Source organism: Lepus europaeus, unplaced genomic scaffold (assembly GCF_033115175.1).
Source record: "Lepus europaeus isolate LE1 unplaced genomic scaffold, mLepTim1.pri SCAFFOLD_66, whole genome shotgun sequence".
In the NCBI taxonomy this organism is placed as follows: Eukaryota; Metazoa; Chordata; class Mammalia; order Lagomorpha; family Leporidae; genus Lepus; species Lepus europaeus.
The window spans coordinates 454,800-481,618 of record NW_026909534.1 but is presented as its reverse complement, the minus strand read 5'-3'; the positions used below and the strand labels follow the sequence as shown (position 1 = coordinate 481,618).

The 26,819-nt window shown below is 39.6% G+C and overlaps 1 protein-coding gene across 1 annotated transcript in view; it reads left to right on the top strand.

Moving 5' to 3' along the window:
- LOC133755629 (zinc finger protein 84-like) overlaps positions 1 to 25,488 on the top strand; it is a 62,747-nt gene extending 37,259 nt beyond the window's left edge. The window contains exons 3-5 of the mRNA XM_062185698.1: positions 15,604 to 15,764; positions 16,009 to 16,101; positions 19,502 to 25,488. Of these exons, the coding sequence (XP_062041682.1) occupies positions 15,604 to 15,764; positions 16,009 to 16,101; positions 19,502 to 21,600 (2,353 nt within the window). The 3' untranslated portion in view covers positions 21,601 to 25,488. The remainder of the gene's footprint in view (positions 1 to 15,603; positions 15,765 to 16,008; positions 16,102 to 19,501) is intronic.
- The last annotated feature ends 1,331 nt before the right edge of the window (positions 25,489 to 26,819 follow it).

The following is a 26,819-nucleotide window of genomic DNA, read 5'->3' as shown; positions in this document are numbered from 1 at the left end:
CTTTCTTTTTCTTGCCTAATGGCTCTGGCTAAAACTTCCAGAACTATATTGAATAGCAGTGGTGAGAGTGGGCATCCCTGTCTGGTACCTGATCTCAATGGAAATGCTTCCAACTTTTCCCCATTCAATAGGATGTTGTCCATGGATTTTTCATATATTGCTTTGATTGTATTGAGGAATGTTCCTTCCATACCCAGTTTTCTTAGAGTTTTCATCATGAAAGTGTGTTGTATTTTATCAAATGCTTTGTCTGCATCTATTGAGATAATCATGGTTTTTCCTCTGCAGTTTGTTAATGTGGTGTATCACATTGATTGATTTGCAAACAATGAACCATCCCTGCATACCAGGGATAAATCCCACTTAGAATGGGTGGCTGATCTTTCTGATGTGTTATTGCATTCTATTAGCCAGGATTTTATTGAGGATTTTTGCGTCTGTGTTCATCAGGGATATTGGTCTGTAATTTTCTTTCAGTGATGCATGTTGTTTAATCTCCATGTGTTTGCATATGCTTTCAGGATTCCTGAGTTGCTAATTTCTCACTTCATTTCACTGTGGTCTGAGAAGCTGCATCCTATGCTTTTAATTCTTTTCAATTTGCTGAGACTTGCTTTATGGCCTAGCATGTGGTCAATCCTGGAGCAGGTTCCATGCACTGCTGAGCAGAATGTAAATTCTTTAAGTGTAGGATTGAAAGTTCTGTAGATATCTGTTAGATCCATTTGGGCTATAGTGTTGATTAAATCTGCTGTTTCCTTGTTGATCTTCTGTCTGGTTGAACTTTCTATTTCTGAGAGTGGAGTATGAAGTACCCCACTACTATTGTATTGGAGTCTATGTCTCCCTTTTGAGTCCCTTAACATATATTTTTTTTTTTAACTTTTATTTAATGAATATAAATTTCCAGTGTACAGCTTATGGATTACAATGGCTTCCCCCCCCCATAACTTCCCTCCCACCCGCAACCCTCCCCTCTCCCGCTCCCTCTCCCCTTCCATTTGCATCAAGATTCATTTTCAATTCTCTTTATATACAGAAGATCAATTTAGTATAAATACTTCAACAGTTTACACCCACATAGAAAAACAAAGTGAAACATACTGTTTGAGTACTAGTTATAGCATTAAATCACAATGTACAGCACATTAAGGACAGAGATCCCACATGAGGAGCAAGTGCACAGTGGCTCCTGTTGTTGACCCAACAAATTGACACTCTAGTTTATGGCGCCAGTAACCATCCTAGGCTGTCGTCATGAGTTGCCAAGGCTATGGAAGCCTTCCAAGTTTGCCGACTCTGATCATATTTAGACAAGGTCATAAAAGACAGAGTGAGGATAGTAACCAATGATCCTAAGAGTGGCATTTACCAGGTTTGAACAATTATACAGCATTAAGTGGGGAAGAGGACCATCAGTACACACATGTTGGGAGTAGAGCCATTGGTGGTAGAGTAGAGGTTATGATTACAAAGGAATGAGGCCCAAGTGCACTAGACAGGGCCTAGAACAAAGGACAGATTCATTATTAGAGGAGCTAAGGAAGGTGCTGTCTAAGCTACAATTAAGTTTTCTGATTGAGAGGCAAATAGAACCTGATAGAAGGGGCTTGATAATAATCTGGTGGGCTTTAGGCCTTGTAAATTCAGAGGCCCAGACCTATCTATCTCTTCACATGGGGTATATCCTAAGGGAGGTGTGAACCTCCTAGGGGAAGGCACTCTGTTGACTTTCATGACTTGGCTGGGCTGGGAGGAGAGCTGGCCAGGTAAAGGCAGGGGGCATCTCTAACAAGAAATTTACAGTTCTGCCTGCAATGTTGCTGACCCTACTTGACCATCCCCTCAGCTGCAGTGGTCACTTTGGAAGTTGGGCTGAGTGAAGGGCTTTTCAGCTTAGAGCCAATAAGATCTGTGGCTCTGACCTGGGCATCCTTCGACTCCAGGGCAGGTCCATTTCCAGTGATCCAACTCTTGGCAGAGCTGCCATAGAATTAAACTCTGATGCTCTGTTAAAGCAATGTGTTAAAGTAATCTATTATGTTCTCTTGATGTCTGTTAAATTCTAATTGTTCAAAAACAGCTGAATTTTTATTAAGAGCTATGGGTTATTTAAATATGTGCTTTTTTCAAAAATTTGAATAATCACCTTGTAACAATGATCAAATTTGGTCTATGTTATGTCATGATTTTAAGAAATCTTATTTCAACCAGATATTTTGGAGACATGATAGTTATCTTAATGAGAAAGCCCCAGAGGCTTAAAGGGTTAAATACTTGTAAAATCCTACAGGTGCTTTCAAAAATATTGTGAAGTAAGCAAGTGCCTCTTGTTGGTTGAAGAGTTTATAATTTTAAATTGTCAGCAAGCGATCTAGGACTTGCTCCCTCATTTCTCTATTCTAAGCCCAACTTGTTCTTTCATTTCTCTATTCTCTTCAAGGTAGGAAACTAATTCTATTATGAAGGAATCTGTAGGACGCACATTTAATCTTTAGACCTTATAAAAGAGATGGCTAACATTTTTCTGCAATAGCATAGCCAAAATAAGAACTCAAATAATAATCTCATAGCTAGATTCACTTCGCCATCAGCGAAGTATACAGTAAGTAGAAAAAACCTCCCTTTCAGACCAAAGGGAAAGAAAGTTTTAAAGTGAGAATATAATTTTCCTCATGGGCATTGTCTACCTTAGAAAAACTACTACAGAACATGCCTGTGACTATAGACTTGTAGTTCAGGCCACCGAAGATTAGAGATGGGAAACGGGCACTCCCTTGACTTGCATCCTCTGGTCTGCTTTAACACAAACCAGGAGGAAAAGAAAGCTCGGCATCAGAAGCAATGGGTGGCAGGCCTATTAATGGCTGATCTGTACAGTGATCTGCCCTCAAGGAGACCCAACAGGCCAGTCCACTGCAGTGGCTTTCAATGTGGTAAGCCTGGGCTTCAGCAGAAGTCAGCTTAACATATATTTTAAATAAACTAGTGCTCTGTAATTAGGTGCATATACATTTATAATAGTTACATCTTCCTGTTGAATTGATCCCTTAATCATTATATAGTGCCCCTCTTTGTCTCAATAGTTTTTGTGTTAAAGTATTTTGTCTGATATTAAGATGGCTACACCAGCTCTTTTTTCATTTCTGTTGGCATGGAATATCTTTTTCCAGCCTTTCACTTTCAGTGTGCATGCATCTTTGTTGGAAAGATGTGTTTCTTGTGAGCAGCAAATAGATGGGTTTTGTTCCTTAATCCATTCAGCCAGTCTGTGTCTTTTAACTGGAGAGGTATGGCCATTAACATTCAATGTGACTGTCGATAAGTAGCAACTTTGTCCTGCCATTTTCCCAAAGGTATTTCTAATATATGTTTTGAACTTTATGTGATCTTTTACTGGGAGGTTTTCTTCCTTTACCTTCTTTCATATTGATGGCTGTGTTTCTATGTGTAACACATCTTTAAGCATCTTTTGCAGGGCTGGAGGAGTGGAAACAAATTCTTTCAATTTCTTTTTGCTATGAAAGGTCTCTATTTCACCTTCATTCACAAATGAGAGCTTTGTGGGATATAATATTCTGGGCTGTCAGTTTTTTTCTCTTAGTACCTGGGCTATATCTTGCCATTCCTTCCTAGCCTGTAGGATTCCTGATGAGAAGTCTGCTGTGAGTCTAATTGGAGATCCTCTAAGAGTATTCTGACATTTCTCCCTTGCACATTTTAGAATCTTTTCTTTGTGTTTCACTGTAGTGAGTTTGATTACAACGTGTCGTGGTGAGGATCTCTTTTGGTCATGTTTATTAGGGGCTCTATGAGCTTCCTGTACTGGGATGTCTCTGTGCTTCTCCAAACCTGGGAAGTTTTTTGCTAGTATCTCACTAAAAAGGCCTTCTAATCTTTTCTCTCTCTCCATGCCTTCAGGAACTCCTAGAACCTGAATGTTGGTTTTTTTTTTTTTAATAGTATCCTGTAGATTCCCAACAATATTTTTTGGATTTCTAATTTCTTCTTCATTTCTTTGGTTTGACTGTATACTTTCCTGTGCTCTGTCTTCTAAGTCCGATATTCTCTCTTCTGCTTCACTGATTCTTTTTTTAAGGCTCTCAAATGCATTTGTCATTTGATCTATTGAATGCTTCATTTCATTTTAATTTTTCTTCACTATCACAATTTGATGTTCTACTAATTGCTTCATTTCATTTTGATTTCTCCTTAAGATTTCATTTTCATGAGAGAGATTTTCTACCCTGCCCAGTAAGGATTTCTGTAGTTCAAGAATTTGTGAGAACTTCCAAGTGTTCTTATCATAAATTTTTTTAGATCTTCTTCTTGCATTTCTTCTATCTCACCACCTTTATAATCTTGAATTGGGGTGTCTTATTCATTTGGGGTATCATAATGTCTTTCTTGTTCTTCTTTCCTCAGTTTCTGCATTTGTTGCTTGGTAGTGTGGATATATTATTTGGTTTCTTTTTTTTTTTTTTTTTGATGTGGTGATTTTTCTCGTGATACTATGACTTGATTAAGCGGACTGTCTGCTTTTGATGGATCCTTAGAGGTTTGTGATGGGTGTGGCCAGAGAGCTCTGTTTGGTTCTTCAGTGTTAAGGGTGACACACCCAGGTAAGGCATGGTAAATTTTCAATTTTCTCTCTTTCTTTCTCTCTCTCTCTTTTTTTTTTTTTTTTGATTCAGAAGGGATTAATTCTGCCCAGCTGAGCAGAATTGAAGGCAGTCAGTGTCTGAGCTCTGCCCCCTGTGGGTATTATATTCGTCTGCTCTACCCCAAGGACCACACAAAGGGTCTGTGCAGTCCTCAGTGTAAGCTCAGTTTCCCCTTCAATCTCCCACCAGCTTGCTAAGGTTACCAAGTTTGAGGCATTTCCTGAGAGTACTCACTCTCAGGCACTCCATGAATTCTCTCATACACCTTCAGGTTTTTTTTTTTTTTTTTCAGTCACAGTTCATAAGCTCCACTTTTCACTAGGTCCTAGCCTCCTGTTATTTCTCCCCACCAGAGTCAGGTTTTTCTGCTTATTTGAGGGTGGGTGCAGCCCTGAGGTGGTGCAGCTTTTATGTATGTCCAAAATGGTGCCTGCTCTTTGTCTTGCTTGCCTTTATAAGGTGAGTGGAGAGAATCGTATCCATACGGGTCCCTTTTATTTTATTTTTTATATATTTTTTTTTTCTTCTCTCTTCTAGTTAGCCTGTTGGACTTTCCCCCACAGGGCTTCAAACCTCGTTCTCTCTAGGCTCTTACTGCCACTTCCCCACCTGTGTCTTGGGCTACTGAGGCTTTGCCTCACCTCCCTTTCCAGTGCTGCTGTGTGGACTCGGCAGCTGGGGTCCCAATCTGTGGGCACCCATGCCCTCCACATAGATCCACTATGTCCCACTAGTTCCAGAAGAGTTTCTTCTGCAGTTTTTTTCCCTAACTCTTCCCTGAAACTACAGTATCTCCACTTTTATTAAACTATCTTTTCCCAGACTATCAGTGTGCTCCCTTCCTATTCCACCATCTTGGAGGACTCCTGCCCCCTGTATTCTAATAGTCCTTCCTGGTAGCTCAAGGAAGTTTTGCCAGTATCTCTGTAAAAAAGATGAAACAAATTGTTTTTCAGGAGAAAAGTGCTTTTTTTTTTAAACTTTTATTTAATGAATATAAATTTCCAAAGTACAGCTTATGGATTACAATGACTCCCCCCAATAACTTCCCTCCCACCCGCAACCCTCCCCTTTCCCAATCCCTCTCCCCTTCCATTCACATCAAGATTCATTTTCAATTCTCTTTATATACAGAAGATCAGTTTAGTATATATTAAGCAAAGATTTCAACAGTTTGCCCCCCCATAGCAACACAAAGTGAAAAAATACTGTTGGAGTACTAGTTATAGCATTAAATAAGAGTGTACAGCACATTAAAGACAGAGATCCTACATGATATTTTTTAAAAATTGATTACTTTTGTATGCAATTTCCAATTTAACACCAGGTTGTTTTTTTTTTTTCATTTTCAATTATCTTTATATATAGAAGATCGATTCAGTATATGCTAAGTAAAGATTTCATCAATTTGCACCCACACAGAAACACAAAGTGTAAAAATACTGTTTTAGTACTAGTTACAGCATCACTTCACATTGGACAACACATTAAGGACAGATCCCACATGAGACATAAGTACACAGTGATTCCTGTTGTTGACTTAACAATTTGACACTCTTGTTTATGGTGTCAGTAATCTCCCTAGGCTCTAGTCATGAGCTGCCAAGGCTATGGAAGCCTTTAGGGTTCACCAAATTTGATCTTATTCCGACAGGGTCATAGTCAAAGTGGAAGTTCTCTCCTCCCTTCAGAGAAAAGTACTTCCTTCTTTGATGGCCCCATTCTTTCCACTGGGATCTCACTCACAGAGAGCTTTCATTTAGGTCTTCTTCTTCTTCTTTTTTTTTGCCAGTGTGTCTTGGCTTTCCATGCCTACAATAATCTCATGGGCTCTTCAGCCAGATCCGAATGTCTTAAGGGCTGATTCTGAGGCCAGAGTTCTGTTTTGGACATCTGCCATTCTATGAGTGTGCTGTGTATCCCACTTCCCATGTTGGATCGTTTTTTCCTTTTATGATTCTATCAGTTAGTATTAGCAGACACTAGTCTTGTTTGTGTGATCCCTTTGACTCTTCGACCTATCAGTGTGATCAGTTGTTCACTGAAATTGATCACTTGGACTAGTGAGATGGCATTGGTACATGCCACCTTGATGGGATTGTATTGGAATCCCCTGGCACGTTTCTAACTCCACCATTTTGGGCAAGTCCGATTGAGCATGTCCCCAATTGTACATCTCCTCCCTCTATTTTTCCCACTGTTATATTTAACAGGGATCACGGAAATTGCTTTGTGTAGTGTCACATGATTTGTAAATACCTGGCACTGTAACTTCTGTCTAATGTTCTCTATCTTGCCACACTTAATTAAAAAAACATTTATTTTTCAGATCCATTTCAGAAATTGTCACCAGTTCAAACAGTACTGCTTTAGAAAACTTTCATGAGCATGTCTTCCCTTTTGCTACTAATGCTATATTTGGAGTGTGTGACTTCAAAAAGCATATCATGAGGCTGGTGCTGTGGCACAGTAGGTTAATGCCCTGGCCTGAAGTGCCCACATCCCATATTGGCATGGGTTCAAGACTCAGCTGCTCCACTTTTGATCCAGCTCTCTGCTATGGCCTGGAAAAGCAGTAGAAGATCGTCCAAGTCCCTGGGTCCCTGCACCCATGTGGGAGACCTGCACGAAGCTCCTGGGTCCTGGCGTTAGTTGGTGCAGCTCTGGCCATTGCTGCCATTTGCAGAGTGAGCCATCGGATGGAAGACCTCTCTCTCTCTCTCTCTCTCTCTCTCTCTCTCTCTCTCTACCTCTCCTCTCTCTGTGTAACTTTGACTTTCAAATAAATAAATCTTTAAGAAAAACAAAAAGGATATCATAAAAATATTCCCCCTTTCAGTCATTCTTCTTGAACAATATGCAGTATACATGCAGCTACAGAAAATTACTGTGAACCTTTATCTTGGTTTCTGAGATAGTAAAATTATATTAAATTAGATTTCATGTGATAATAAGCTTCTTAAAATATAAACTCAAAGTACACAATGACCATATATAAGCTGAAATGTGAAAACCAATCTTATGGTCTCCAGATAATTTATTTGTGTGAATCTCAGGACTTTTTTTTTTTTTTTTTTTTTTTTAGTATTAACAGCTTTTCTAAGGTCTAATTGATAGGCAAAGATTGTGTTTATAGCAGATTTTTTCTAAGTTTTTAAAAAGTTTATTTGAAAATATTGTATATAGAGGAGAGAACCAGAGAGATCTTCCTTCTGCTTGTTCACATCACAGATGGCCGCATTGAGCAGGGCCGGGACAGAATGAGGCAAGGAACCAACATCTTCATCTGGGTCTCTCACATTGGTAGCATTTGCCCAAGTATTTGGATCGTCTTTCGTTGCTTTTCTCAGGCCATCAGCAGGAAGCTGGATCAAAAGCAGAACAGTCAGAACATGAACCAGTGCTCATATGGGGTGCTTGTATTGCAGATGGCAGATTTACTTGCTATGTGACAATGCTGGCCCTGTTTTATGGGAACTTCTAAATGAAATTTTGAAGTTGTATGCATTGTAGTTTGCATGTAATTCAACTTTCTGCCATACTTACTGCTATATATCAGCATTTGATGTAGGACAAATCAGAAAACACAATGGCTTAACAAATAGCCATTTGATTTGGAGTTCTGACTCTGAGTTATGGGCTGCACTCAGCTGGGCAGTTCCTATGATCAGTCCAGGAGCAGAAATGAGAGTTTAGTCATTTGGGGAACTCACTGAGGCTTCACTTAAGTGTCTGGGGTTTGTGGTGAATCTTGGCTACATATTATCTTTTTTATTTATTTTTTTTGACAGGCAGAGTTAGTGAGAGAGAGAGACAGAGAGAAATGTCTTCCTTCCAGTGGTTCACCCCCCAAGTGGCCACTATGGCCGGCATTCTGTGCCGATCCAAAGCTAGGAGCCAGGTGCTTCCTCCTGGTCTCCCATGTGGGTGCAGGGCCCAAGCACTTGGGCCATCCTCCATTGCCTTCCCAGGCCACAGCTGAGAGCTGGACTGGAAGGGGAGCAACTGGAACAGAACCAGTGCCCCAACCTGGACTAGAATGCAGAGTGCTAGTGTTGCAGGTGGAGGATTAGCCTAGTGAGCTGTGGCGCCAGCCTACATACTATCTCTTCAATAGGCAGGCCCCAGGGTTTTTCAGAAGATAACTGTCAGAAAAAGAAAATATGAGAAGGCAAATACTTTACAAATTATCTATTTCTGGGGCTGGTTCTGTGGCATAGCAGGTAAAGCCACCACCTACAGTGCCAGCATCTCATATGGGTGTCAGTTAGAGACTCGGCTGCTCCACTTCTGATCTAGCTCTTTGCTATGGCCTGGGAAAACAGTAGAAGATGGTCCAAGTCCTTTGGCCCCTGCTCCCTTGAGGGAGACCTGGAAGAAGCTCCTGGCTCATATCTTTGGATCTACACAGCTCCAGCCATTGCAGCCATGTGGAGAGTGAACCTGCAGTTCAAAGACCTCTCTTTCTCCTTTCCTCTCCCCCCCTCCTCTCTCCTCTCTCTCTCTCTCTCTCTCTCTCTCCCTCTCCCTCTCCCCCTCTCTCCTCTCTCCTCTCTCTCTCTCTCTTTTTCTCTGCCTCTCCTTTTCTCTTTGTGTAACTCTTTCAAATAAATAAATCTTTTAACAAATTGTATAATTCTATCACATTTACTGGTATGTCATGGGGTAAGTCAAGTGAAATTCAGGGTCTTTTTTTTTTTTTTACATTGTATATATTTATATATATGACCTTTTTTTTTCATTTATTAAACTTTTATTTAATGAATATAAATTTCCAAAGTACAGCTCATGGGTTACAATGGCTTCCCCCTTCCCATAACTTCCCTCCCACCCGCAACCCTCCACTTTCCCAATCCCTCTCCTCTTCCATTCACATCAAGATTCATTTTCAATTCTCTTTATATACAGAAGATCAGTTTAGTATATATTAGGTAAAAACTTCAATAGTTTTCCCCCATATAGCAACACAAAGTGAGAAAAATAGTGTTGGAGTACTAGTTATAGCTTTAAATAACAGTGTACAGCACATTAAAGACAGAGATCCTACATAATATTTTTTTTAAAAAAATAATTAATTTTCTATGCCATTTCCAATTTCACACCAGGTTTTTTTTTTCATTTCCAATTATCTTTATATACAGAAGATTGATTTTGTATATAATTAGTAAAGATCTCATCAGTTTGTACCCACGCAGAAACACAAACTGTAAAAATACTGTTTCAGTACTAGTTATAGCATCACTTCACATTGGACAACACATTAAGGAAAGATCCCACATGGGATGTAAGTCCACAGTGACTCCTGTTGCTGATTTAACAATTTGACACTCCTGTTCATGGCTTCAGTAATCTCCCTAGGCTCTAGTCATGAGTTGCCAGGGCTATGGAAGCCTTTAGATTTCGCTGACTTTGATCTTGTTCCGATAGGGTCACAGTCAAAGTGGAAGTTCTCTCCTCCCTTCAGAGAAAGGTACCTCCTTCTTTGATGGCCCCGTTCTTTCCACTGGGATCATACTCACAGAGATCTTTGATTTAGGTCTTCTTCTTCTTTTTTTTTCTTTTCCATGGTATCTTGGCTTTCCATGCCTACAATACTCTCATGGGCTCTTCAGCCAGATCCGAATGCCTTAATGGCTGATTCTGAGGCCAGAGTGTTGCTTAGGACATCTGCCATTCTATGAGTGTGCTGTGTATCCCGCTTCCCATGTTGGATCGTTTTTTCCCTTTTTGATTCTATCAGTTAGTATTAGCAGACACTTGTCTTGTTTGTGTGATCCCTTTGACTCTTGGACCTATCAGAGCCATCAATTGGTAACTGAAATTGATCACTTGGACTAGTGAGATGGCATTGGTACATGCCACCTTGATGGGATTGTATTGGAATCCCCTGGCACATTTCTAACTCCGCCATTTGGGGCAAGTCCGATTGCGTATGTCCCCAATTGTACATCTCCTCCCTCTCTTTTTCCACTCTGAAATTTAACAGGGATCACTTTTCAGTTAAAATTTAACCACCTAAGAATAATTGTGTGTTAATTACAGAGTTCAACCACTAGTACTAGAACAACAACAACAAGAACAACAAATACTAAAAAGCATTAAGTATTACATTGTACATCTAGAGTCAGGACAAGAGCTGATCAGGTCATTGTTTTTTATAGTGTCCATTTCACTTCAAGAGGTTTCCCCTTTGATGCTCAGGGAAAACAAATGAAATTTGTCTCTTTGGGACTGGCTTAATTCACTCAGCATGATGTTTTCCAGATTCCTTCATCTTGTTGCAAATGACCGGGTTTCATTGTTTCTTACTGCTGTATAGTATTCTATGGCGTACATGTCCCATAATTTCTTTATCCAGCCAACTGTTGATGGGCATTTGGGTTGGTTCCAGGTCTTAGCTATTGTGAATTGAGCTGCAAGAAACATTAATGTGCAGATGGCTTTTTTCATTAGCCAAATTAAGTTCCTTTGGGTAAATTCCAAGGAGTGGGATGGCTGGGTTGTATGGTAGGGTTATTTTCAGGTTTCTGAGGAATCTCCAGAGTGATTTCCATAGTGGCTTAACCAGTTTGCATTCCCACCAACAGTGGGTTAGTGTCCCTTTTTCCCCACATCCTCTCCAGCATCTGTTGTTGGTAGATTTCTGAATGTGAGCCATTTTCACCTGGGTGAGGTGAAACCTCATTGTGGTTTTGATTTGCATTTCTCTGATTGCTAGTGATCTTGAACATTTTTTCATGTGTCTGTTGGCCAGTTGGATTTCCTCTTTCAAAAAATGTCTCTTGAGGTCCTTGGCCCATCTCTTAAGTGGGTTGTTTGTTTTGTTGTTGTGGATTTTCTTGATTTCTTTGTAGATTCTGGTTATCAACCCTTTATCTGTAGTATAGTTTGCAAATATTTTTTCTCAGGGTCTTTTTTTAAAAGATTTATTTTTTTTAAAGAGTTACACACAGAGAGAGGGAGATGCAGAGAGAGAGAGAGAGAGAGAGAGATCGATCTTCCATCTAATGGTTCACTCCCCAGTTTGCTGCAATGGCAGAGTTGTGCCAATCCAAAGCCAGGATCTAGGAGCTCCCACATGGGTACAGTGGCCAAAGGACTTGGGCCATCTTCTACTGCTTTCCCAGGCCATAGCAGAAAGCTGGATCAGAAGTGGAGCAGCTGGCAATCAAACTAGTGCCTATATGGGATGCTGTTTGCAGCAGCAGCTTAACCCACTAGGCCACATTGCCAGCCCCCATCCAGGGATTTGTGAAGGGAAAAGGTCTATTTAGAATCATTACTGGTAAAGTGCACTGCATTAAATATACATTATGTGTATTTGTTAACTTTATTTAGTGTAACCTTTAATAACAACATAATGTTTATCTTTGATAATCATTTATTTGAACACTCTTAACATTTCTTTTTACTTTTACACTATTATTTTAAAAAATCTGTAGATAATGCTTTCGTTAAACCAATGATAACTTCTGTTTAATCTCTGCCACGTAATATAGGTGGGTGCATTTTCCTATGTATTTCCATTTTTACAGGTTTATTCCTCCACAGTAAAGCTGGTATTTTCTTGGTTAATGTATTTATTGTTATTTATGCATTCTATCATATTCTTTTTTTCCCACTGTTCAGTGCAGAAGGAAAGTACAGGTTTTTTTTTTTTTTTTTTAGATTTCATTTATTTATTGAAAGAGTTGCAGAGAGAGAGAGAGAGAGAGAGAGACACTTCTATCTGCTGGCTCACCCTCCAAATTACTGCAAAGGCTGGAGCTGAGCTGATCCAATGCCAAGACCCAAGAGCTTCTGGGTCTCCCATGAAGGTGTAGGGGCCCAAGGACTTGGACCATGTTCCACTGCTTTCTCAGGACATAGCAGATAGCTACATTGTACGTTGAGCAGGCAGGACTCAAACCAGCACCCATATGGAATGCTGGCACTGCAGGCAGCAGCTTTACCCATTATGCCACAGCGTTGGCCTCCAGAGTTTTCTTTGAACTCTTGTCATTCACCTTCTCTCCCAGGTATGATTCTGGGTCCTCCACATGTTCCTAAGAGGAAAGAAAATGAATATATCACCTGTAAGTGGTTTTTTTTTTTTTTTTTTTTAATTATCCCCCAGTTTGTCAGTACTTATTTTAGGTGTTTAATGCTAGTTTATTTATTTATTTTCTTTTTAGATTTTTTTTAAATTTATTTGAAAGCCAGAGTTACAGAGAGGCAGAGGGAGAGAGAGAGAGAGTCTTTCATCTGCTGGTTCACTCCCCAATTTGCCACAATGGCCAGAGTTGCACTGATCCAGAGCTAGAAGTGAAGAGCTTCTTCTGGACCTCCCATATGGGTCCAGGGGCCCAAGGACTTAGGCCATCTTCTACTGATTTCCCAGGCCATAGTAGAGAGCTGGATTGGAAGGAAAGCCACTGGGACTTGAACTGGCACCAATATGGGATGCCAGCACTGAAGGCAGTGGCTTTACCTGCTATGCCACAGTGCTGGTCCCAGTATACTAGTTAATTAAAATGGAAAATATGGGGCTGGCTCTGTGGCTCAGTGGGTTAATGCCCTGGTCTAAAGCATTGGCATCCCATATGGGCACCGGTTTGAGACCCTGCTGTTCCACTTCTTCTCCAGCTCTCTACTATGGCCTGGGAAAGCAGTGGAAGATGGCCCAGGTCCTTGGGCCCCTGAACCCATGTGGGAGGCACAGAAGAAGCTCCTGGTTCCTGGCTTCAGATTGGTGCAGTTCCAGCCATTGCAGCCAATTGGGGACTGAACCAGCAGATGGAAGACCTCTCTCTCTCTGCCTCTCCTCTCTCTGTGTAACTCTGACTTTCAAATAAATAAATAAATCTTTAAAAATTTTAAAATAGAAAAATAAACATAAAATTTGTTCTCATGGTATATACAGAAATGAATGATGAATTTGGCACAATTATGCATCATTACTGTCATCTATCATAATGCAGTTTGGTCTCTTGTCTTTCTGTTGCTATAGCAAAATATATATTTGTTACATGAATTGAGTTGAAACTAAGCACAATATGCTACATTTTTGGGGTCGTGTTGTCTGAAACAGTCTAAATGTAGATGATGTACTGAGCAGTGTTTTAGTGCTACCTATGAAGTAAACACTTAGCATTCCGCAAGTGGAAGAGTTACCTAGTGCTAAAACACAAATCAGTTAAGTTTGTTTTTGAATTGTTAGAGTAATGGAGTCCTTAATACCTTTGAGAAGCTGAATTGGATTCTGGAATAGAATAAGGAATGTGTGAAGAATCTACTGGAGGCTTATTTATGTATTTATTTATTTGGCAGGCAGAGTGGATAGTGAGAGAGAGAGAGAGACAGAGAGAAAGGTCTTCCTTTGCTGTTGGTTCACCCTTCAATGGCCGCCGCGGCCAGCGCGCTGTGGCTGGTGCAACATGCTGATCCAAAGCCAGGAGCCAGATGCTTCTCCTGGTCTCCCTTGCGGGTGCAGGGCCCAAAGACTTGGGCCATCCTCCACTGCACTCCCGGGCCACAGCAGAGAGCTGGCCTGGAAGAGGGGCAACTGGGACAGAATCCAGTGCCCCGACCGAGACTAGAACCCGGTGTGCTGGCACCGCTAGGTGGAGGATTAGCCTGTTTAGCCACAGTGCCGGTCTGCAATACTGACTCTTGAATGGGCAATGTTAAGGAGAAGTATGTAGAAGCATTGAGAATAAAAGGCAAGAAATCATCAGTGAAACTGCAATGGGAATGAACAGAAAATAATTTCCAGGAAAATACCATGCATATCATTTCCAATATGTCAGAGAAAAAAATATATTAAAAGACAGGGCAGACATTTAGCTTAGTGTTTATGATGCCACCTCAGAGTGTCTATGTTTGATTTCCAATGCTGGCTCTAGTTTTTAGCTCCCAGATAATGCAGACCTGGGGAAGCAATGGTGATGTCACTAATGAAGGAGGCCTAGATTCCATTCCTCAATCCTGGCTTCAGTCCTGCCCCACCTCTGTTTGGTGTGGTTATCTAGGAAGTGAATTAATGTGTCAAAGCTCTCTATCTCTCAGTACATCAACATTTTGCTCTATCAAGCTAATAAATATTTTTAAGTAAGAGAGAAAATACAGGTAAGACAAAGAATACAAATTAGCTTTTGCCCTTGTCTATGATTATTCTACTGATAAACAATTGAAATAACTGCCCAAAACATTGAAATGATAAATATTTGAAATAACATTATACATAATTAAAGTGAAAGCAATGGAATTATTTGCCCAAAAAGAGAACCTGGGAATGTCTGCAGTACAATCTGCATTTGTGACTCACTGAGAAAAATGCTTAGAGATTTGTTTAAGAACCTGCAATAGTCACCAGAATTGTGATCCAGCAGGCTAAGCCTCCACTATCAATGCTGACATCCCATGTAAACAAAGGATTTGAGTCCTTGCTGCTCCACTTCCAATCTAGTTCCCTGCTAATCTGATTGAAAGAGCAGTGAAAATGACTTGAGTATTTGGACCCTTCCATCAATATGGGAGACCCACGGAGTCCCAGGCTCCTGGCTTTGACCTGGCCCAGTCCCAGCCATTGTGGGCATTTGGGAAATGAACAGTAGATAGAAGATATATCCTTTTGTCTCCCTGTCTCTCCCAATCTCTGTAAGTCTGCCTTTCAAATAAATAATCTTAAAAAATAGGCCAGCGCCTCCACCTTGCGGTGTAGTCAGTATTGCCCCTCTTTTAGCCTGCTGTGCAATTCCCCTTGACAGATGTGGCCTTTGTGATTTGAACCTCCTGTTTCCCTCCAGCTTGGGCATTTCGCACAGCCAGTAGATAATGGGTTTGACTCTGTTGAATGCTCTGTGTGGCTTTCTAAACACTCAACAAGTCTAATGTAAAACCATATCCTTCCTTTTTCCTTCATATTCATACACAACTGTCAGTGTTTGTTTTGTGACAGAGTTAACATGTTGACTGGAAGTGTAATGTTACAGGTGATGATAGCATTTGAAGACCTGGCTGTGTACTTTACCTGGGAGGAATGGCAGAACATGAACAATGCTCAGAAAACCCTGTACAGAGATGTGATGCTGGAGACCTACAGCAGCCTCTTCTCCTTGGGTGAGTGACACCCATCACATTCCCAGTGATAACATTTTCTTGCTATTTGACAAGCAAGGGAACACTTTATAATGTTTAATATTGGACAGGATTAGAATTTGAGTCCATGAATAATCTGAATATCTACCATCTAACAAAAGATTCAAATTGGAACATTTGTTGCATAGCTCCTTAACCAAGCTGTAGTCCTTCAAATAATCCAAGATAGTGATTTTACAAAGTCTTACTTTGTTTCCATTAATAGGGCACTGCATTACCAAACCTGACTTAATCTTCAAGTTGGAGCAAGGAGAAGAGCCATGGATGGTGGACAAATGCTTGAATCAGAGCCTTTCAGGTCAGTCTGCACATAAGAGACAGGGAGGCCAAAGCAGAAAGTGTGTATATGTTGACTAGTAGTCTTTCCATGAAATTTTCTCAAGCCTTACTCCTGCTGACAGCTGGTTTTGTGGATCAGACACAGGCATTTAGAGATACCAGTATCTTTTCTAAATTTTGTTCTTAGTGAAGATGTTCTTTGATTAAAAAAAAAAAATCCAGTCATTTCCTGATGTTACTAAGGCTTTTATTTAGGTTTGATACATTCCCCAAATTCTAACTTGTCCTTATCTATACTTTTATACGTTTTCCTTCATGCACTTATTAGTTCCTTCAGTGCTTGTTAGTTAGGCAACATACAGAAACTTATTTTTTTAATCTTAATGTTTCTGGTCTTTTTTTCTTTTTTTGACAGGCAGAGTGGAGAGTGAGAGAGACAGACAGAGAGAAAGGTCTTCCTTTACCATTGGTTCACCTCCAATGGCCACAGCACACTGTGGCTGGCATACCATGCTGATCTGAAGCCAGGAGCCTTCTCCTGGTCTCCCATGTGGGTGTAGGGCCCAAGGACTTGGGCTATCCTCCACTGTACTCCCGGACCACAGCAGAGAGCTGGCCTGGAAGAGGGGCAACCGGGACAGAATCCAGTGCCCCAACTGGGACTAGAACCAGGTGTGCCAGTGTCACAGGCAGAGGGTTAGCCTATTGAGCCACGGTGCTGCCCTGTTTCTGTTCTTTTTTTTTTTTTTTTTAAAGATTTATTTATTTATTTCAAAGTCAGAGAGAAGAAGGAGAGACAGAGAGAGAGAGAGAGGTCTTCCAGCCACTGGTTCACTTCCCAATTGGCTGTCATGGCTGGAGCTGTACTGATCTGAAGCCAGGAGCCAGGAGCTTCTTCCAGGTCTCCCACATGGGTACAGGGGTCCAAGGACTTGGGCCATCTTCTACTGCTTTCCCAGGCCATAGCAGGGTGCTGGATCAGAAGTGGAGTAGCTAGGACTTAAACTGGTGCCCATAAGTGATGTTGACACTGCAGGTGGTAGCTTTACCTGCTTTACCACAATGCCAGCCCCCAGAAACTTATTTCTAACTCATTGCTCAGATTGAGTTCCCTCTCATGATTTTGCCCAGGCATAGAACTTGCTCAGGACTGAATCAATAAGTGTGAACTCTCTTTTTTAGTCTCTTTTTTTTTCCCTCTGTGCCTCTCAAATAAATAAGAAAATTATAGTCTGTTGGAAACATTTGAGGAGTGAGCCTATAGTTGGCAAACCTCTGTTTCAGTCTGTCTTTATCTTTCATTCTGTCTCTCTGACTCTCAAGTAAGCAAATAAGTAAATGCTAAAAGATGGTCATGTGGCCGGTGCTGTGGTGCAGTGAATTAAAACCCTAGGCTGAAGCACCAGCATCCCATATGGGCACCAGTTCGAGACACAGTTGCTCCACTTCCAAACCAGCTCTTGGCTATGGCCTGGGAAAGCAGTAGAAGATGGTCTAAGTCCTTGCACCCCTGCACCTGAGGGAGACCCAGAAGAAGTTCCTGGCTCCTGGCTTCAGATCAGCACAGTTCTGGCCTCTGTGGCCAATTGAGGAGTGAACCATTGGATGGAAGAGCTTACTCTCTCTTTGCCTCTCCTCTCTCTTGTAACTCTGACTTTCAATTAAATAAATAAATCTTTAAAAAAAAAATGGTCATGAGTAAGCCTCTGTGTTGTGACATCATAAATTATGAAGCTAGGAATGACACTGTGGTGCAGTGTGTTAAAGCTCCAGCCTGCAGCACTAGCATTGCATATGGGTGCCATTTCAAGTCCCAGCTGGTCCTCTTCTAATCCAGCTCTCTGCTAATGTACCTGAGAAAAGAGAAGAGGTTGGCCCAAGTCCTTGGCCCCCTGTACCCATGTTGGAGACAGAAAAGACACTCCTGGCTCCTAACTTCATCTTGGCCCAGCATTGGTTTGTTGTTCCCATATGGGGAGTGAATCAGCATATGGAAGGCTTCTCTCTGTCTATCTCTTTCTATAATTCTAGCTTTCAAGTAAATAAAGTAAATCTTTGAAAGAAAAGAAATCATAAACTAAGCATGAACTTATATAAAACATGAAAATAAGTGATCCTAGACTCACCAAGAAAGTAATGCGCTTTTGAGACCCAAGCTCAAGTAGCCTCCTGGGTTTATGTTGAGTGGCTTAGATTTTGTTAAGGGTGGAGTTTGAAGTATGATTTCTCTCTTATTTTTCAGTATCATTGAAAAATAAGCAAATAAAAAGATAAGAAAAGCATAGGAAATGAAGCTTTCAGTGAAAATAGGAGGCAACTGATTAAAAGCATCTAGAAATTCAAATTATCACACAGGAATGTTTACAGAAAGAATCGAGAGGAGGTAACCAGCACTGATGATTTCAGAATGAGCTAGAAAACACTTTTCAAAGAAGATGAGCACATCCCAGTTTGCAGAAACAAATTCTTCAAACTGATTGGGAGTGTTTAACTAAAGTGGTAGATTGGGACTTTTCTCTACCTGTTGTATTTCTGAGAGGCTGAAGGTGTTGGGTGTCCTTAGGAATTTGGGGAAGCTGGCATAGAGTAGAGACAAAGTAGTTTTTCATTTGAAAAATCCCACAAATGATGTTTACCTAGGAAGACTGAACATGAGACAATCTTAGATCCAAATCATACTCCTTAAATGTTGTCCTGCTTAAAGTACAGGCACATTTCACTCTTCTCCACCTGCAAGTAAATGATCAGTAAAACTTTTTCATGTTTATGGTTGAAATATCGGAGAATCAAAAAGCACACAATTTTTATAAAAATAAACTGGAGAAAAAGGACAGGAGAAAAATGGTTGCTAGGTAGTGGGTGAATATTTTTATTAAATATTTGTCCATTCTTTAAAATATTTTATAATTATTTCATCTTTGTGAAAGGCAGAGTGATAGTGAGAGAAGAAAGAGAGAAAGAGGCCCTCTATTAGCTCACTTCCCAGATGTCTGCAACACTTAAGTCTAACTAGTCTGAAACCAGAGCTCTAGAATTCCTCTAGTCTTCCCTGGTGTCTCACAGGTTCCCAGGCACATGAAACATTATCTGCTTCCTTCCAGTTTACATAGGCAGAGATCTGTACTGAAAGCAGAGTAGCCAGAGCAGGCATCCCACTCATCATAGCACAAATGTCATTCTACCATCCTTGACAAATTCCCATAGTAAAAAGGATCAGGTTTGAACATTGGGAAACCTCATGGTATATTAATGTATTAAGGAGAAAAACCATATAATGGTCACAAATAAGTACCTCATACTGATTCTGTGAAAATCTTATGCCACTTGGATAACAAGTAACTTCATTCTCTTTACATGAGTATGCCAGGAGAAACAGTAACATGTGATTCAGTGACATGATTGCTTTTTTCTCATTTCAGTGGTCATGAAAATGGATGACCTGATTAAGATCAACCTGGAAAGTCAGGACAAAAATCTGAATCAGGATTTTATGAAAAATAACAAGACATCAGCTCACAAGAGAGTTGAATTAAGAAAAACCCTTAGTTTAAATTCAAGCCATATTCCAACAATGATTATTAAAAAGGGAATCTATTCAGGATTGAATCCTGAGGAATGCAATAAATGTCACACTGTGTATCCCCACAGTGGGCCTGATCAACTACAGGCTGGAGAGAAATTTGATAACACTAAGATACCTGGAAAATCTCTTCACTTCTGTGAGCCTCTTAGTCAGTATGACAATATTCACATCATGAAGCAGCCATTTGGACCCACTGGACAAGCAAAAGTCTTCACAAGAAAGATGTTCTGTAAATCTGAGAGGGTTCATATGGCAGAAAACTGTAATAAATCAACTGTCACTTTTGGAAAAACAACTCAAATAGAAAAAGCTATCCATGAAAATTCTAGCCTCAATATGCATCAACAAACTCACACAAGAAAGAAATTTTATAAGTACATTAAGTATGTTGAACCTGTCATTCACCAGTCACATCTTACAATAAATCACAGACTAAATACAAGGGAAAAACTTTACACATGTAACCCTTGTGGAAAATCACTCAGTATTAATTCACCTTATGAATGTAATGACTCTGGAAAAGACTTTGGACAAAAGTCAGTCCTCAGGAAATGTCAACAAATTCACACAGGAGAGAAATCACATGAATGTAGTGATTGTGGAAAAGCCTTTACACAAAAGTCATACCTCATAAACCATCAGCGAATTCACACAGAGGAGAAACTTTATAAATGCCTTCATTGTGGAAGAGGCTTTCTGTGGATGTCAGCCCTCATCATACACCAGAGAATTCACACAGGGGAGAAACCTCATGAATGTAATGACTGTGGAAAAGCCTTTGGACGAAAGTCAGACCTCATCATACACCAGCGAATTCACACAGGGGAGAAACCTCATGAATGTAATGACTGTGGAAAAGCCTTTAGACGAAAGTCACACCTCATCATACACCAGCGAATTCACACAGGGGAGAAACCTCATGAATGTAATGACTGTGGAAAAGCCTTTGGACGAAAGTCAGACCTCATCATACACCAGCGAATTCACACAGGGGAGAAACCTCATGAATGTAATGACTGTGGAAAAGCCTTTGGATGCAAGTCACACCTCATGAAACATCAGCAAATTCACACAGGGGAGAAACCTCATAAATGTAATGACTGTGGAAAAGCCTTTCGACAAAAGTCACACCTCATATACCATCAGCAAATTCACACAGGGGAGAAACCTCATAAATGTAATGACTGTGGAAAAGCCTTTGGACAAAAGTCACGCCTCATCATACACCAGAGAATTCACACAGGGCAGAAACCTCATGAATGTAATGATTGTGGAAAAGCCTTTGGAAAAAAGTCACACCTCATATACTATCAGCAAATTCACACAGGGGAGAAACCTCATAAATGTAATGACTGTGGAAAATCCTTTGGACGAAAGTCAGGCCTCATCGTACACCAGCAAATTCACACAGGGGAGAAACCTCATAAATGTAATGACTGTGGAAAAGCCTTTGGACAAAAGTCAGGCCTCATCATACACCAGCGAATTCACACAGGGGAGAAAACTCATGAATGTAATGACTGTGGAAAAGCCTTTGGATGCAAGTCATACCTCATGCAACATCAGCGAATTCACACAGGGGAGAAACCTCATAAATGTAATGACTGTGGAAAAACATTTGGACGAAAGTCAGGCCTCATCGTACACCAGCAAATTCACACAGGGGAGAAACCTCATAAATGTAATGACTGTGGAAAAGCCTTTGCACAAAAGTCAGGCCTCATCATACACCAGCGAATTCACACAGGGGAGAAACCTCATAAATGTAATGACTGTGGAAAAGCATTTGGACAAAAGTCAGACCTCATCAAACACCAGCAAATTCACACAGGACAGAAACCTCATAAATGTAATGACTGTGGAAAAGCCTTTAGACAAAAGTCATACCTCATCATACACCAGCGAATTCACACAGGGCAGAAACCTCATAAATGAAATGACTGTGGAAAAGCCTTTGGACACAAGTCATACCTCATATTACACTAGAGAATTCACACAGGGGAGAAACCTCATAAATAATGATTGTGGAAAAGCCTTTGGCCATAAGTTAGGCCTCATGATACATCAGCGAAATCACACAGAGCAGAAACCTCATGAATGTAATGACTATGGAAAAGCCTTTGTATGAAAGTCACACCTCATATCACACTGGAGAATTCACACAGGGGAGAAAACCCATGAAAGTAATGACCAAGGGAAAGCCTCTGGATAAAAGTCAATCCTTTAGAAACATCAGAGAATTCACACAGGGAGGAAACCTCATGAATGTAATGACTTTGGAAAAGCCTTTTGACAAAAGACAAAACTCATCACAGCAGAGAATTCACACAGGGTAGAAAACTCATGATTGTAATAACTGTGGAAAGCATTTAGCCATAAGTCAACCTTCATCATGCATCAGGGAATTCACACAGGGCAGAAACCTTATGAATATAATGACTGGAAAAGCCTTTGGACAAAAGTCAAACCTCATAATGCACCAGAGAATGCACACAATGTTGAAACTTCATGAATGTAATGACTGTGGAAAAACTTGATTTTAACTTCCAACTCCATATGCATCAGAAGATTCACACAGGGAAATAACCTTATAAATGTAATGACTGTGTAAAAGCCTTTTTCTATAAGTTATATCAAAACAGAATTCACACAGGGCAGAAACCGTATCAATCTAATGAGTGTGGAAAAGCCTTTATAAATCATATGTTGTAAATCATAGCTCATATCATACCAGAGAATTCACATCGGAGAGAAACTTCATGAATGCAATGACTGTAGAAAAGCCCTTGGCAATAAGTCACATCTCAGAATGCATCAGAAAATTCACATGAAAAGAAACCTTTTGGACATAATGACTTGGAAAGCTTTTTCCCATAGTTCAGCCCTCATTGCACATCATCTAATTCATATGTGGGAAAACACTTTGTATATAATGCATATGGAAAAGCCTTTATCCATAAGTAACACCCCATAAAACATCAGAATTCACATGGGGGAGAAACCATATGAATGGAATGAGTGTTGGAAAACTATGCCAATATCACACAATATAACATTGAGAATTTATTACATGGTGGAAATCTTGTAATAAATGTGGGAAAGCCTTTTGTCAGAAGGAATACCTCATAACACATGTAGTTCAAACAAGGGATAGAACTTAAGAATATAATGAATGTGAAGGACTTTTTCCAAAATCAACATAACCATGTGACAGAGCCATTTGCTGGAAATTACATCCCATACAATAGGTACTCCCATAAGGAAGAAAGGTTGGGACCAGCGCTGTGGCACAGTAAGTTAAAGCCCTGGCCTGAAATGCTGGCATACCATGTGGGCACTGGTTCTAGTCCCGGTTGCTCCTCTTCTGATCCAGCTCTCTGCTATAGCCTGGGAAAGCAGTAGAAGATGGCCCTGCACCCATGTGGGAGATGCAGAAGAAGCTCCTGACTCCTGGCTTTGGATTGTGGCAGCTCCAGCCATTGCATCCATCCAGAGTTAGGAGTTAGGAGTCTCCACTCGGCTGCTTGCCTGATGCAGACACAAGCTGGCACAGATGTTATGTATGTCCAAAATGGCTCCTGCTCTATTAGGTTGCATGTCTTTGTGAGGTGATTGGAGAGAGAGAAACGTGTCTGTACTGTCCCTTTGTTTTCTCTCTCCTCTAGTTTGGCTGGCACACTTTCCCTTGGATACTTAAGCCTCATTTCCTCTAGTTTCCTGCCACATTTTTGCCGGTGGCTCAGGCTACTGTGGTCTTGTCTCACCTCACTTTCCAGTTCTGGTGCATAGGCTCTCAGCTGTTGGAGTCGTGATCCGTGGGCACCATGCCATCCATGTGGGTTCACTGCATCCCTCTAATATCAGTAGAATTCCCTCTGTCATTTTTTACCTAACTCTTCCCTGAGACTACTCTATTTCCACTTTTTAAAAACTATTTTCTCCTGGGCTAGAGCAGTAAGCTCCCTCCCTACTCCACCATCCAATTATTAGCCCATCTCTATATGATTATGACTCTGTTTCTGCCAAATTACTAATTTATATACCATATAATCAAAATTAAATGCCTTCCATGGAGTGCATATTTATTTTGTCATTTACTACTGTCACCTGCATGTGTAATGAGTAACCTGATTTGTAACATTCCTAACACAGGGAAATGATGGGCCCCACGGTTTGATTTATAATTGTGTGGTCATCTACTCACTCTAAATGCTGGAAGTTGTCCCAGCAACTGTCATGTGTATAGGATTTGAGTACATTGCAGTGCCAGCACCATCATGGTCATCAGCATAGGATACATTATTAATGTTTCTAGATGCTCCTGGAACTTTAAATTATTTTCTGATTGTGGAAATTTTCCAAACTACAAGTCTATATCATACTGTAATTTTTCCAGTTTATTCCAGACTGTTTTTTCACCAAATATTCATCCACATATTTGTTTTTAATTATGGCTCACATTAAAATGACATTGTTACTAAGGGCAAGACAAAGTTTTAACTTCCATGTGCATCAATTTTCTATATTTTGTCTTTCATTTTATTAATTTCATCTGAGTATGTCAATATCCACATGGAAAGCAATCTTAGCACTGCCAATGTATGATGATTCTTTTGGGCACTTATATTTTCATGTCATGAATGCACTAAATAATGTTCAAGTTGTCTTAGCAATCTCCATCTTTATGGCCTATCAAATAATTTTAGAACATTACATTCTTTTACACTTTCAAGGACACTTTTTTATAGCTTCTTTATATTTCGAGAAACAAAATTGTCATTCTCTTTAAAATTTCCATTCATTAGATCAAGACAATTTTATCTTGGTTTTAAAATTACTGAATTTAATGGCATAAACTTTCTTTGATTTAAGAAAGCATAGATTTTCTGTATTTAAATGTGTATTGAGGGCTACTTTTATTAATATCTGTTACATCTCCTTGTAACCTTATTCCTGCTTCTACTAAATTTACCATTTGTACACACAACTATCAATATAAAACATATATTGAAATGAATACATTTCTCTATTTTTCATGTTGATTCAAATTTATTATTACCACCTCAATAAATAATAACCTAATTTGTGCCAATTCTAGTGCAGGGCACTTAAGGCTACCATGATTTACTTTATCATTGTAAGGCTATCAAATTCTGGCAGATGTCCAAATTTTATTTTCACAGTATATCAGAACAATTTAGGGCCAGTTCCATCACTCATTAGCAGGAGATTTCATTCTTAGCTTTATAGACATTCATGGAACTTGAAATTAACCTTTTATTATGAAAATTTGTTAATTTTTAAATTCACTGGAGTCACTCTTTTGCACAAATACTTTAGTCTAGACCAATCCTAACCCTGTGAATCTGTGGCCATGGTGATTTAATTTTTATTGTAAGATCATCATCACCCCCAACATTCTGTAAGTTGCCTTCTGGAAACTGTCAGGTACACAGTGTCTCAGGGCCATTTTAGCCAAGGGTAATAATTCTTTCTCCTCAACGTAGTATATATATGAATATATGTAACATATATAACATACATATATTTTATTCATAGATAAATTTGCCACTGTGTTTCTAGATACTAGTATATTTCCCGAAAATTATGTGGGAAAATAGTGGGATCTTAATGTTATTTTTATCCCAGAATTATGTATGTTTATTTAATTTTAGAGGCTGGTAGACTTGGAGAAACAGAGAAACAGACTTTATGAGCTACAACTTGATGGCTTACTCTTCATTCTTGTAATTTTCAGAAACTGGATCATTACAGAAATCTGAGTATTCTTTTCTGACGATAAATACATTATACAAATTTCAAAATGTTGCTCTGTGTACATTTATATTACAAATTATATATATGTGTATTTACATTGTAATGTCATAAACACACACACATATATATTATATATATAAACACCTTTAAAATTCTCCTTGTTATTGGTATAAATTTTTTGAATTTTAAATATTTACTTCCTTTTAAAATTTTAAGTAATACAAGTTTGATATATTTCACATATACAGACTAATGAATGTGACACTTCCCTCGATACCCTCCCTCCCACACACACTCCAACCCTTTCTCCTCTTCCCTCTCACATTCCCACTTAACTTTTACAAAATGATTGTATAGTTAACCCTACACTAAGTAAGAGTTCAACAAGTGAGCAAATAGTATGAAGGAAAAAAATAAAAAGAATCACTGTTCCTCAATGGAAAAGACAAGCGCTCTAAACAATCATCGAATCTGAAAAAGTGTATCTAATTCCAATACATTACATTTTAGGTACTCTATTAGCTACCTCAGATCAGGGAAAACATATGATATCTGTATTTTGGAGACTAGTTTATTTCACTAAGTATAATGATTTCCAGTTTCATCTATCTTGTTGCAAAAGACAGGGTTTCTTTTTCTTTTTTTTTTTTTTATAGCTGAGTAGTACGCCGTAGTGTGTATATACCATGATTTTCTTATCCAGTCAACAATTGATTGATATCTGGATTGTTCCCAGACCTCAGCTATTGTGAATTGTGCTGCAGTGAACATGGGGTTATAGATAACTCTTGCATATGCTAATTTCTTTTGGTTTGGGTAAATTCCAAAGAGTGGGATGGCTGGATTATGGTATGTCTGTAATCAGATTTGTAAGATATCTCCATATGGTCTTTCACAGTGGCTTGCACCAGTTTACATTCACACCAACAGTGGACCAGGGTAACTTTTTTCCACATCCTCATCATTTTTGTCATTTGTTGATTTTTTTTTTGACAGGCAGAGTTAGGCAGTGAGAGAGAGAGACAGAGAGAAAGGTCTTCCTTCCATTGGTTCATCTCCCAAATGGCCACTATGGCTGGTGGGCTGCAGCCAGCGCATTGCAATGATCCAAAGCCAGGAGCCAGGTGCTTCCTCCTGGTCTCCCTTGTGGGTACTATCCTTTCTTCCCAGTTCTGACTCTTAAAACTGTTCCAAATTATGGGATTTGATTCAATGCACCAGGTCTTATTTTTTTTAATGTTTAAATAATATTTTTAACTTTGTAGAAATTTGCATTTTCTTTTTTTCACTTTTTTTATTAAACTTTTATTTAATGAATATAAATTTCCAAAGTACAGCTCATGGGTTACAATGGCTTCCCCCTCCCAAAACTTTCC